The sequence below is a fragment of the Trachurus japonicus genome, chromosome 12 (assembly GCF_045865225.1).
Source record: "Trachurus japonicus isolate A0001 chromosome 12, Traja_1.0".
Lineage (NCBI taxonomy): Eukaryota > Metazoa > Chordata > Actinopteri > Carangiformes > Carangidae > Trachurus > Trachurus japonicus.
Genome location: NC_140918.1, coordinates 22745221 through 22759894, shown reverse-complemented (window position 1 = coordinate 22759894; position 14674 = coordinate 22745221). Strand labels below are relative to the sequence as shown.

Sequence of the window (14674 nt, the reverse complement as noted above, 5' to 3'; positions counted from 1 at the left end):
CTCCAGAGAATTAAACATCCAACAGTCAAGGTGGTCCTCACAAAGATAGAGAAGCTAACACACACGCAAACACACTACAGAAAACACTATTTTAATGTTAGCTACTTAATTCCCTAATATCCACCACTGCGTATACACTGTTGCATTTATAAATAGGCGACGTAATAATGAATAGTGATGGCATTTCTTCAGTAAACAGGTTTGGTTTTCTGTTCAAACATATAATAACGCAGGAGTCTCCAATGATAATACTTGGCAACCTTTAAAAATCGTGTCACCGGTAATGTTTAACTCACGACGCAGCCTCGGACGAGCTCACGGGGTCGCAGTCTCGCCAGAAGAGGGCATTCCGCTTCTGCCTGACAAAGTTGCTTTGACATGCAGACGTGATTAACAACAGCGTCATGCTGTATTTCAAACCGAGCTACGGCCACAATGAAAGGAACATTTGGACAGAAAGGTGGATAATTGGATATGTGGCGTTTCCGCGAGACTCGCTGACAGCGTTTCACAGAGACTTGTGGATAAGCCATCGTTACTTTTCCTCCACTGTGCGCCATGCGCGGATCACACTGAGCATCCTGTAGAATAGAGACGCCGGGGTTTTCCTTGGAAGAGGAATCTAAGGGCTGCTCGGCTGCTTTGGAAAATTATCACTTGTTTTTTTTCTGCATCGTGTCACTGTATCTGTGAAGTTTTGCGGCAGGATTTTCGCGGAATCTCGTTGCGCATGCAAGACTGACATGAATTACTTGGATGTGGCTTCGGTATTGTCTGCGCCTACTGCAGTACTCTTTTTGCCTGTAACTTGAAAAAAGAGAGCGATTCTTCTCTGCTGCGAAGACATGGAGAGGGAGTACTGAAAGCGGATTGCTTTTTATTTGCCTCCCCCTTTTTTAAATCTGGAATTGGAAGTAAATGACATTCGCCCCGCTTCAGTTTTACGGTTATAGATGCAGAACTAAACCGGATAGCACACCCTGGTCCGGGAGAGTAAAGGGCAGGTGCGCTTTGGAGTCGGCGGCTGCGCGGAGAAACCGGGCTAGTGGATTAGGACGGTACCTGTCTGAGGAGAGCGCGTCATGCGGACTCGGATGTCGCGCACCAGAAGCCATTAAAACCTGTAGGCTGGAGCTGACAGATACGCGGATATGGGTAAGTTGTGTTTCGTGTTCCCCTCTTCTTCTTCTCCATCTTTTTTCCTTTCTTTTTTTTCTGATGGCGTGGGTTGTTGAAAAACACACTCTAGTTGTCCTCCTTTCTCATAATACACCCCCAAAATGCCTTGACTCCTCCGTGCAGAATCTGCTCTGAATCTGATGTTTGCATTTTTTTTAAATGGTCGTCTATCTCAAACGCACTGTTGAAACAGCTAAAAAGGGGGTTTGGGTATCTTTTGTGAAGTGGTTCGGGGAGCTTGAGGAATGTGACAGAATCCTGTGCTGTAGCTTGTTAGTCGCAGAGCTGCAATATAATGTTTCCTCCATTTCCTGGTGCTATGGATTAGGAGACACTGATGATACTTGTGGTGTGTCTTTGGAAGACTGTGCGCTTAAAGGTTTTATCCAAAACCACGAGCAAATGAAAGAAGCCTGTTTGTCTAAGTGAGGACTGTCCATTTTATTTTATCCCCCCTTCCTCCTGACTAGTTAGAGTGGCTGGCTCATTGACATGGACTGGAATGCTAATCACAGGAAATGTTGGAAGCCAGTCAACTTTATAAAGCGTGGTCCTGCATAATCATTGATTGTCCTTAATCTGTACGCATGATGCCTATTGTCCAGTTCCAGCCCGCTGCTAACGCCTCCCCAAAAAAACTCCTGTGTGCTGAGGGCACCGCTCGTGCAGGTTTTGCTTAGCAGACTGATTCTCATTCAAGTAAGGCGTCGTGTTCTGCACCTGCCATCAAGAGGGACTATCCAAATCCAGCATATAACTGTGCATCCATGTAACCCTGCCACTGCTCTCTCTCCCTCTCACTGTGCGTCTCTCCTTGTAACGCACGATCATTTGGTGCCTGCGCGCGTTCACGTTTCTCTTTTCCTTCCTTTTTTTTTTTTAAACTCATCTTATTCTCAATTCTATATCGTTGATAATAATTTGCTATTTAGTCCCGCTCTGTTTCCCCTATGCCCGCGCTGTTACATACTCGTAACCCAGCTCTCACCCCCACCACCACCTTCTTGGCCCATCTTTCACTCCATCCCTCATTTCGCCCCCTTTCTCCCAACCTTTTTTTTTTTTTAACACTCTGGGCTTCTCTCACCTTTTGCACTCTCCTGGTCTGATATTCTTGTCTGAAGTAGCCTAATCTCCTCAGCCATTCTTAACTAGTATACAGATGGCCAAGTTCACTGGTGGTGCTGTGCCATTAATTGTAAGGCTGCATGATATATCGACCCACAGTGGGTTACTGCACCACATCAATATAAGCTACAACAGCATACAAAGCCTTACAGTACAGGCTGTAGGAGCTCAGATGGCAATTTATGTATACTGCAAAGCCGCCTTATATGGTTAAATCTAAAAGTCTGGTTTATGGACTACGTCTTATAGTTTAATGTCAGAGCATGTCAGAAATATCGTGGTGATTTTTGACTGGGACTCATGTGCAGGTGCAGATGCTCTACAGACATATTTTTGTCCAGGTGCACAAAACTGCCCCCCCAAAAAAATCTCAACTTTTTGTCAACCACACATATTCACGCTGCTGCCCACAATTATTTGATGATTACATGGGGCTGTAGGCTCAGTTATCCACCAATGTGGCTGACTGTGATGCTCTTCATTAACAGCATGGAATGCACTTATGTTTCATGGACCATATCATTAGAGATCTGCTCTGCAGAAAGCGAACAGTAGGGTAGGGACAGTTTAAAAAAAAAAAAAAAAAAGCCACAGCCTGAGGTGTAGATGCAGATTTGTAAGATAAACTGAGAGGCCCATATGACTTCTCACAGGTTCCTTATATAAAACATATAATCACAGTTAAAGCATATGCACCACCTGTCTGCATGATGCTTAAGTCAATAATTCAGTGGTGAAACTGAAATCAAAGCCATATCAGTCATACTGGCACGCCTCAGTATATTTCAGAGTAGCACAATACAGGCAGCAGATGACCTTCTGCTGGCCCTACAGCATCCAACAGGCAGCATCCTTGAAATGTCAGGTGAAGCAAGTGGAGAGGGGAGGATCAACTGGCCCTTTGAGGGCAATGTCCGGGCATTTGTTATTTACATCTGCTTATTTTCAAAGTAAAAAATCAATGGATTGTGAAGCACCGGGATCCAACATCCATTATCTACAGTATGCCTGCTTATCCTCCTCAGGATTGCAGCGGCCTGGTTGCACTGAGCTATGAGATCAGTGTGCACACTGGAATGAGTAACTCTTGGTATGGCTTGGTAAAATATTTCAGCAATGTTTTACAATGGCCCCAGTCAAAGAAAGACAATGTGGAAAAATAATTTACAGAGCACAAGTGAGCTCAGTGTAGCCGAGGTTGAAGTGATGCTCCAAGTGCCATTCTGGACTTTCCTAATGCTGGATGTGCATCTATACTCTTACTGACATGATGCATTTCTTAGCCTGACCATTTCTCTAATTCTGACTAAGATTGATTTCTTTCTCCTTGGAAAACTAAAGTCTCTTTTTGCTGTTCCTGCACTGTTGGATTCATTGGGTCGACTTGATTGGGCTCCATGTATGTCTTAATTTCTGCATGTCTAAGCTATTAGTGTTAGGTAGAAGATAGGTGGTAGAAGAAACAATTTACGGACATAGTTTCCCCTTCAAAATGTTTCATTAGGTAATAATTAAAGTAACATTATTAACCTTGTGGTTCTGCATCCACAACAGTTTTAGTGTGATAATGTGTTGTCTTTTCAGAGTAACCAAAGTAAAATCGCTCTACAGTTGTAATGTGACATTTACAATGGACTGCAAACGCCTGAGACCCCTTTCCCTTTAAACAGAATGGCCCACCACACATGTGATTGTGTATTCATCCATTTACTGTACCACACATCATTGTCTTCATCAACACTCCCAACATTAATCTTCTCTATTCTACCTGTAAAGTGCTACAGATACCAGACAGACACTTGTGTTTTCTGACCACTCCTGGAATGAGTCTTACTTGGCAGGCCTTGCTATCATCTCAAAGATAATTGGAGACTAATATAATGGCTGAGGCTGGTCTGGGGACGTCCTTCCCTGTGTGTTAGGCTGCTGTCCAGCCTCTATGTGCAGTCAAGACGAAGGCTGGTAGCAGTTTTGTCAATGACAGGCACCAAATAGCAATAAGCCACTTGTGTGCACTCAAAGTGCACCAGTTAGCGAGTCCATTTGCCAAGTTATTAAGCTACATTTGGTTTTATTTTAGGTCAGCAGTAAAGTGCACTTACTCTCTCTATGTGTTAGGGTTGAGAGGCAGAAATAGCTATCTTCTCGTGCTGAGGACAGCAGGGCTGTCTGCTACATAACTAAGCATTAGGCACATGTCTTTAGACAAACTTTAGCTCTGACTTATCCATCCATATTAGATGCAGACAGATAACTGCAGAGGGTGACAATGAAAAATGAGGAGCAAAGGTCTATGTATTATCAAGACTGAACACTGAACAAGCAACAAGGAAAAAACAACACTCAAAAACTGGAAGAAAGCAAGACAGTTGAGGAGTTAAAATGAAAATCAAAAGAGAAGTGAAGGGGCTGAGGTTTTACCACATAAAAATAGACTTCACATTATAAAAAAGGGGGCCTCTTGATGGCTGCAGGGTTCAAGGACATGCAGAAATTGCATATTTTCAGTGGGATGGAGAAGGAAATGGTGGAGAAATCATTCATCTAAGCAGATACAGCAGGAGAACAGTAATGGAGAGAGGTACGTCATGTAAGAGGTAATAGAGACGCAAACCCCATGAGTGACACCTCAGAGAGTGACTTGTGCTCCTTTGTGAATAAGATTAGAGGAGAAGTGCGGAAGGAGATGGCTTACAGAGGCATTAGCGCACAGAGCGCTCATTAAACCACATACAGTGTCAGTAAGGGGGAGAGAGGTGTCTTGTGAGGCAGGCTCTATCTGAAAGAGATGGTAGAGTCACTTCTAATAAAGCATGCATATTATGCACATGGGAAATAAAAGCAATAGGGGGTTGTTGCTGCGTCCTCCTGGGATACGAGTCAAACAGGGAATTTAGAAAACATGCATTCATGTTTAACAGCCCACACATTGTGTGCTGCATTCAAAGTTGTCTATTAAAATTCCCCCAAATGCACATGGAACATTACACACGTGCATTTCCCTGCATCAGTGTTCTCATGCTATCACTACCTTTATTTATTTTGTAAGGCTTTGAGGCACACACTTGTTGGCAAATTAGTTAAAGTCGCATCCACAAACCTGAGACCATAAGAAATTGGCTGCCTTTGGAAATACCGCATCTTGTGATCCCCATCTTTCTTTCCGCAGTATTAAAGTGAAAGTATCACAATGGTGGGATGTGGTATGAAGAAACATGATTGATGTATCTGTTGGTATAATCAATAGTCAGCAAAAATTATCTGTGCAGTTCCATGGTTCCCACCATCTGTAAGGAATGATGAAAGATTCCTCGGTAAACAAACAGTGGGTCTCGCTCGCCATCACACACACATAGGCTACACACAAACGGTAATACACACATACAATACCCATATGGGATCAGCAGATGCTTGGCAAGGAGTGAAATGGCTATGTTAGATAGCATATGCTGTATGATGCCTCTCAGGCACTCAATGTCAGGGAATTATTTCTGACAAATCCTGCAAAGATTACAGAAAATGTTAGACAATTGAAATTGTGTTTGTTGCCTCGAAGTAGTCCACAAGTCTCCCTAAAGTCTGGAGGATTTGTTCTTTAGCTCAAGTTCTTCATAGGTTTAGTAACATGCCAACATGTAACACATTAAAATTTAATAAATCCAAATAGCATGGCACCTGCCAAAACATTATTTTGTAAGCTAATTAAAGTTCAGACTGCTTCTGTCCTGACATAAGAATCTTATCACACAGTGATAATGGTAATAAAGTCCCAAACTTGATGATACCGCCTTGAGAAACACTCATATGAGTAGTGAACCCCCACTCTCCATCCCACCTCCTCAAGGGGAAATCAATGTATCTTAATGACAGATCATTAGTGGCTCTGTAAGGGGGAACGATTTTAATGGAAACAACTCTGTCTTACCTCAGAACAAGGAGTGATATAAGGAAGCTAGTGACCAGCGTTTCTTCACATTCAAAACAGCATTTGAAACACAGCAGCATCTCGTCCCAGAAAATTAATGAAATGTGCATCATGAATATGTCAGTTGGTCGTCCTCCAAAGACACATTTGGCATTCAGGTAGCTGATTTTCTGTAGCAGAGATGAGTTGTGTAATTCTATAGGGGTTATGGTGTTTTGTATTTTTCATGTTTTATTTTATTTTATTTAGACCATGGAAAGCAGAGGAGATGATTCATGCTGAACCAGTCCTGCTTTGGTTTGGTTAAACATAAAATGGCTGGAGTCTAAATTGAAACGCCTCCGGGATTGCACACTCCACCATCAGCTCTTGAATGTTAACTTGCTCTGTATAGGCTGCCTTTTACTTATCAGCTTCTGCTGTTGGTGGAATGATGGCTTATAGGATGACTAAACACAAACATAGATAAAAAATATGATTGACTGAATTGCAAGTTGCTTTGCTGCAACAGTCATTGTCAGTGTGTATTCACTGTAAACATGCAGATCAAATAACATCACTCCAAATAGCTACGACCTATTTGAGGTAATGAGTCCACAAAATGTGAACTTTGCTTTACACTGTGGCTCCAGAATGGTTTTGTGATTTACATAACGCTGTTTGTATAACCTAAGGACCACATCAAGTCCTAATTTGATCAAAACAAGTTTTTTTTTTTTTTTTTTTAACATTTTCATTTAACTTTTATTCAACCAGACAAATGAGCAAAGTTTCAGATTGGACAAAATAATATTGGAAACACAAACTGTAACCTGCTGAAAACTAAGTGAGGCTCAAATAAGCCTTTGAGCCAAAAAAAAAAAAAAGCCACAATTGAGAGAACAAAAATAAGCTAAAACAAATACAAATGCCAAAGGAATCACTCACCATACAGTTACCTGATTTCAGTCAGGGATTATCAAATTCTTTAGTTTAATTTCCCAGTCCCAAAACATTAAAGATTTCCTCATTTGATCTAAGATTACAGTTGGAAGATGTTTTTTTTTCTGACAGAAGGGAAGTTTGCCTGGAATGGTTATATAAATAGAAATATTCTGTACAAGTCCTACTAGATTCTAAAATTGGGAAACTAATGACAAGGTTCTTGCATGGTGGAGGTGAACAAGAGTGCAACATTGGTGGGACTTATACGGTTTACAAGCAAGTGCTTAATTCAAAGTAGCAGTCATTTTGTAAATTGCAGTGATTTGATCATGGTAAACCCCAAGACATGTATTTGACCTTCAAGCGAAGTTATGTTATATAATTAATTGCATTCCTGCAATTCCTAAAATGTACCACCACAGACTGTCAATTGTCCTCTGGATTCAATTTTTAAACTAGAAATATTAAGTTATGTGAAAAATGAACTGTAGCAGAAGCTTCCTTCTTTTGTACTAAAAAATACTTCACTGTGAGGATTGATGAGAAACAATATCCACAATCTCTAAAAACTAGGGATGCACGATAGTTATCGGTCCGATAATTATCGGCCCGATATCAGGAAATTATGACGTAATTTCGATAAATCCGATATCATAAACTTATCGGCCCGATAAGATTTATTATATATTTTTGTCAGCACTGTGGTATGGGTCGTTTTTTTTTTTTTTTACCAAGCGCTCTCACTCAGAGCGCTCTGCTCTACTCCTACATGAGACCTGCGGCCTGCAGTGAATGCTGCGTTCAGGTGGCCTCCCTATAATCCGAAAAACAATTTTCTGACTGAAATCAGAATAGTCCCTCATTTCGGAAAACAACTCGTCAACTCGGTCATAATTTTGGTAGTTGCCGACTTGACTTGATTTATCCCAATTACCCTTATTACACATAAACCATAGAAATATGAACATAAAAAGGTCTGAAGAACGGCTTGCAAAACGGGAACAGGGAACTTCTGTCAACACGTGAACGCAGCACAACGTGCGTACTGGATTTGTAAACACAACATGACGGCGCTAATGTGGGACGGTAATAAAGAAGACAGCTCGGTGGATATCTGTAATAAATGTTCCAAGGAAGCTCCACGAGGAGGGAAAAATAGCGCGAGCAAACCTGGTCAGTCACCTGAAACATGACCGTCACTCCGACGGAGTTTTTAAAGCTACGAGGACGATGCTAACAACGCTAGCAACATAAAGCTAACTGTAAGAAGCCACCGGGACACAAACTTAGAGACACAGGCCCAATTCTGATTCTATTTTTCATCCCTAGCCCTACCCCTAGCCCTTAACCCTTGCCCTTGAAACGGAGCTACAAGGAGTAGGGTTGAAAGTCAACGGGACACCACTTCAACAATCACATACGTCATCAGTCGTCTCTGCTGGCTTTCACATAAGCAGACGTGACGAGCTTTTGCCACAAATCCTCTATTCAGAACCACGTTAACTTAATAAAATTAAATTAAATTTAATGAAGAATGATCGGTTCATCGTAAAACATTTATTTATTGATGTAAATGTGGTGATTTCTGTATGTAGGCTACAGATCCCCCAGGCAGTGCTGCTCCTGTGTCCAAAACACATAAGCTTCACTTTTAATTCAAACAAATTAATGCGACAATTGTTACATTTCATCAATGAGACCAGCATTTATCTCCTAAAAAGAATGTAACTACGCGGCGGCAAACCTTTAAAACCCTGCGGGTAAGTTAATTAGCGGTCGTCTTTTCTACCGTGACGAGGTCGGGAGGTTGGCCGGCTGACAAGCTCTCCGGACGGGGTGGTGTCTCCGTGACGAGCCGTTGATCTGCTCCACAGGTGGAGCTTCACTTCTCCGAAAAACATGGGAGCAAACGTCTAAACAGCCGTCATTTGGATAAACCGACCGCACATTGGGGATCTAAACAGCTACTTTCTCGCATGAAAGAATATTAAAACTTAACAAAATGACGTAATAACAGCGCTACAGTGAGAAATAAAACAGCTGCTGGTTGCCGCAAGATGCATTCTGGGAAACTTGTAGTGTTGTGACGTTAACGAACGAACCGATTCTATTGAACGGCTCGTTAACATGAACGATGGGAACCGAGTCACAGCTGGGAACTGTTCTTTTTTTTTTGAACATCTCTGTGTGTTCATAACAGTCAATTGAAGCTGCTCCATTGTCTACGTAAGTGGCGTGCAAACTCAGATATTAGTGGGATATCTAATTTTGTATTATTTTGTTCCAAATCTCACCCCATTTTTTCCAAGATAAAATGAGTTACCACCAGGCTGGCTTCTTAAAACTTAATAAATATTTTAAAAAATCAGTCAAATGAGCCAGTTTTTTGAACGGCTCTTTGAAAGGAACGGCTCACCAAGATCCGGCTCCCCTCAAAGAGCCATAAATCCCATCTCTAGAAACTTGCCATAGCCCTCGGTCCGTAGTGTGCCCCTGAAAAATCTCCGTTTCGAGGGCGAGATAGCCCTACCACTTCCCCCTAACCCTCGTCTGAACCAGAATTGGGACACCCCTACCACTTCACGTGAACGCGCAAAACGAAGGGTTAGGGCCAAGGGCTAGGGCTAAGGGGAGAATCGGAATTCGGCCACACTCTCCCTCTCTCTCCCCCTCAACCACACACACACACACCCCTGCACCCCCCCACCCCCTCTCACACAGACACCCTGTCTGTCTGTCTGTCTGTCTGTGTGTGTCTCTCTCTCCCCCTCTCTGAAAAGTTATTCATTTGTATGGAACCAGCCAAGCTTTTTTAACTTGTGGGATGCACTTTTCCCACTTTGTATTTATTTTAAATGAGTAAAATAATTAAATAAAATAATGCAAAGTATTTGCATCAGTTCTAGAGTATTTTATTGTTATATCAATAAGTAGCTAATGCAGCTTATTTAAATAGATGTTCATTTGAGATATCAAATAGTTTTGTCTGATATCTTTTAGCAAATGTTTGAAAGGCTTGTTAATAGAATATCTTCATTTAAAGAGTCAAAACTGTTTTTGGTTTGTTTATAGTATTGATGTCATGATATATGTTAGGTCCTCACTAGTCTTTTTTTAATCTCCAAGTAGGCTATGTTATCGGTTATCGGTATCGGTATCGGCCTTCGGAAGCAGAAAGTTATCGGTTATCGGTATCGGTTTCAAAAAAATGTTATCGTGCATCCCTACTAAAAACACTTCTTAGATGGTTTTTAGACTAAAATTGTACAAACCTCCTGAGTTGGGCTTTGACAAATACCGATTACATTTTTTTTTTTTTTTACTTCTATGGACCTCAGGATTTATATGTCTATCCATAGCTGTAAATATTGTCTATGGAAAATCCACTTAAGAATATGAGTCTGATCTTCAATGCTGGTTGGAGGAGTAATTACTTAACTGTTGCAATAGTAAGAATTAATCTCTAAAAAGCAAGATGAAGGACAGTTTGGTAACACTTTACTTGACACCTGTAACGCATTATAGCCATACTTATAATGAGTTATAATGCAGTTATAGCGCCGTATAACTATAGTTATAAACACTCATAAATGATCATAATGCTTTATGATAATCATAACACACTATAAAGCATTTTATCATGATTTAAAAGGTCAGGTATTATAATATGTTATAATTCTTAGTAACTTACTGACTATGCCCACATCGATAATGCATTATAAATATAGTTATGTGTTATAATTGGCTTAAAAATGTGTACAACTATCATTATGAACACTCATAAATTACCATAAGGATTTGTAACCATAAGCATAACACATAGAGCATTTTATAATGATTTTTTTGGCAAAGAGGGTTAGTGTTAGCAAAAATTAATATGGTAGGTAGGTTATTGAAACACATAAAAACAAGCCAATGTTCAGCAGAAATTTGTTTACTAAAGTAAAATTGTAAATTATGAATTAAATGTTAAAATCTTAACATTCTTCTCTTTTCTTCCCCCTTTTTTCTTAGGCTCTGCTCTGCGGCGTCGCTGGCTAGTGGTCCAACTACTGATGCAGGTGTGGCTGGCGGCAAATCCATCTCTGAGTGAGCGCCCATGCCCCAAAAGCTGTCGCTGTGATGGAAAAATTGTCTACTGTGAGTCAAGCGCCTTTCGCGATGTTCCCAAGAATCTCTCAGGAGGCTGTGAAGGCCTGTCTTTACGCTACAACAGCCTCGCCGGCCTTCGCGCTGGCCAGTTCGCTGGTCTCAACCACCTCATCTGGCTGTACTTGGACCACAATTACATTGCCTCTGTGGATGGAATTGCCTTCCAGGGGGTCCGCAGGCTCAAAGAGTTGATCCTGAGCTCCAACAAGATCACATCACTCCACAACACCACATTCCACCCTGTCCCTAATTTGCGTAATCTGGACCTGTCATACAACAAACTGCAAGCCTTGCAGCCTGGGCAGTTCCAGGGCCTACGGAAGCTTCTCAGCCTTCACATACGGTCAAACTCTCTCAAAATCATCCCAGTGCGTCTTTTCCAAGATTGCAGAAATCTTGAGTTCCTGGATCTCGGTTACAACCGCTTGCGCAGTATTACTCGAAATGCATTTTCTGGTCTGGTCAAGCTCACTGAGCTGCATCTGGAGCATAATCAATTCTCAAAGATCAATTTCTCTCACTTTCCTCGCCTCTACAATCTGCGGGCACTTTATCTGCAGTGGAATCGGATTCGGTCAATGAGCCAGGGCCTCACCTGGACCTGGACCTCCATCCAGAAACTGGACCTGTCTGGAAATGATCTGGCGGAAGTTGATGCGGTAGTTTATCAATGCCTGCCCAACCTGCAGACCCTCAACCTGGACTCCAACAAGCTGACCAATGTTTCCCAGGAGGTGGTTGATGCCTGGATCTCGCTTACTACAATAAGCTTAGCTGGGAATGTATGGGACTGTGGCCCTGCCATCTGCCCTTTGGTGATCTGGCTGAGAAACTTCAGAGGAGCAAAGGAGACCTCCATGATCTGTGCCTCCCCCAAGAAAGCTCAGGGGGAAAAAGTGATGGATGCCGTTGAAGCTTTTGGTGTTTGCCAATCAAACCCAGTGACAACGCTGACTGTGAATATTCCTCCAACCCCATCCAACGTCCCTGTGCAGACTGAGCTTCGCCCGGCCATTCTGGCTTCACCTACTGGTTCTGGAAAAAGGGGAGAGGGATCTGTTCGAGGGTCCACGTCATCTGCTGTCACCCCCCCTGTGGCACCCCCAGAGCAAGACTTGGAGCCTGTGTCCTTCCATAAGATTGTGGCTGGAAGTGTTGCCCTTTTTCTTTCTGTTGCCATGATTCTGTTGGTAATCTACGTGTCTTGGAAGCGCTATCCAAGCAGTGTCAAGCAGCTGCAGGAGCATTCGGCAGCAGCCCGCAAGCGTCGCAAGAAATCTAGAGAGACGGAGCGCACCCTGAGCTCTCCGCTGCAGGAGTACTATGTGGACTACAAGCCTACCAACTCTGAGGCCATGGATGTGCTTGTGAATGGGACCGGACCCTGCACCTATACCATCTCAGGCTCCCGAGAATGCGAGGTATGACCCACACCACCTCCACTCCTCCTAAACAAAACTCTGTCCGCAGCGAAGCGACCAGAGGTAATTATTTACACTGCTTTGATAGATGATAAGTCTGCCACTTGATTACTCACCCTTGCACAGCAGGTTAGTCAAATACATGGCGTACCTATTAAAGGGAGCAGAGATAGTTTTAGGACCACTTTGTTTATAACAAGATATCTCTTGTTTTCGGTTGGGTGTTTGCATATTCGCTTAAATCCTAATCTCTGTTGAGATGCAAATGTTTGTTTTGCTGCAGAATTGTACAGAAATACAGATAAATGAGACTGATTACATTTCCTGCTCTGCATAATCTTGAGCTTAAGCTATGTTGTTTGTGACAAGACATTTGTGCTTGTTTAGGTACTCGTTTGCTTTTTTTTTGTGCTTTTTTTTGCTTGCACATCACGGGCTTTGCGCTTTGTGTTTGCTCTACTGCTATTCAGGTTTTTGATGAGGGGGAGAGTAGCTGCATAGAAGATAAGAGGATTCACTTATGGACACTGGATGTGAATGCTAATAGAGACTATTGTCACTGAGCTGAGCTTCCACTGAACTGATGACTTGACATCTTCCTGACATAGCTTTGATTCAATATACTTGTTGGAAAATAGCTAATGTCCATAGTCTCCCATAGCACTCACTTTCTGATTTTTTCTCTCTCTCTTTGCAAACTGACTTGCTGAACCTATTCACTTGTTTACTCACTAGCTCTATTGATTAGTCACACATTCACTGGCTATCCACACTTGAACTCACTCAGGGAGTGAAAAAGGTACACAGTTTGTGACACACACACACACACACACACACACACACACACACACACACACACACACACACACACAATAAGTAGTGTTTGATAGTCCCGTAAGGATTGGGAATCCTTTGAAATATTTTGTATACAGGCAAGTTCATTTTTTCAAAACAGTATGACTGCAGCATAGTGGGAATATTTTTTTCTCCTTTCATGCTCCCAGTTGCTGCACTCTTGTGTATCTTACATACTGTACATTGCTTACTTAAACCTCTTACTCTACTGTAGAAGAAAATCCATTACTCATCATTGATTAAACAGGCACGGTTGTAACAAGGGGACCAGGGATAGGTCTGAGGCCACCTAGGTCATCAGATAACCCATTCTCCAAACACATATTGCACATTGTATATTCTCAGCCCATAGCAGCCCACTCATAGTCTACTTCCCTAGACCTTCTCTGCATTTCCATGGCATGCATTTCTAGCAGGTTCTCTCTGGAGGTATGTGTACAAATCCAGCAGTTTAAACAGCAAGGAGGAGGAGGTGGAGGATGGCTTGATCCTCCACCCTTTTTTCCCCATTTCTGTTACTGACTGCCTCATCGAGAGGCAGGTCGCCTGGTAATAACACTGGCAGGTTGCTCACAAAGTTTTGAGGTTCAAGTGGGAACACTAATCACAGTTGCCACTTTGTTTGCCTTGCCCTGACCTTCAGAGGGCTAGACTGATGTGTACTGTGCTTTGTTATTTATTTATTATGTTCTGTAGGGTAGTGCAAATAGAGGATTCTGTAGGTGCTGTCAGCAGTTATTTCATTATTCACTGTTTCATTCTTGCCAAAGAACCTTCCATTGACTTATGGCATTTTTCACATTTTTGGTCTTTTGTTGCTTCAGCACATCATGCCCTGCTGTTGTCTAGTCAATGCAATGCATGCAGTGACATTTTATTTTCAGATCATGAAGGGTCTTCTTATATAAATTCAGCCTTTTTACGCCTTACCATTTACTGATACAGAAAAAGGAAAACGGGAAATGTAATATACACGATTACAAGGGCAAGAACATAATATCTATTCATGTAAATATGTTTCATGTTCTTATCCATCCCCTATAATGTAAATGATTAACAAGTAATTTTCAAAGTATACAGCAGCTTCCCT

At 42.0% G+C, this 14674-nt stretch overlaps 1 protein-coding gene across 1 annotated transcript in view; it reads left to right on the top strand.

Moving 5' to 3' along the window:
* Positions 1-336: 336 nt before the first annotated feature.
* Positions 337-14674, top strand: part of LOC146977550 (leucine-rich repeat transmembrane neuronal protein 4) — a 106743-nt gene continuing 92405 nt past the window's right edge. The window contains exons 1-2 of the mRNA XM_085793867.1: positions 337-1155; positions 11171-12729. Coding sequence (XP_085649993.1) covers positions 1152-1155; positions 11171-12729 — 1563 coding nt within the window. The 5' untranslated portion in view covers positions 337-1151. The remainder of the gene's footprint in view (positions 1156-11170; positions 12730-14674) is intronic.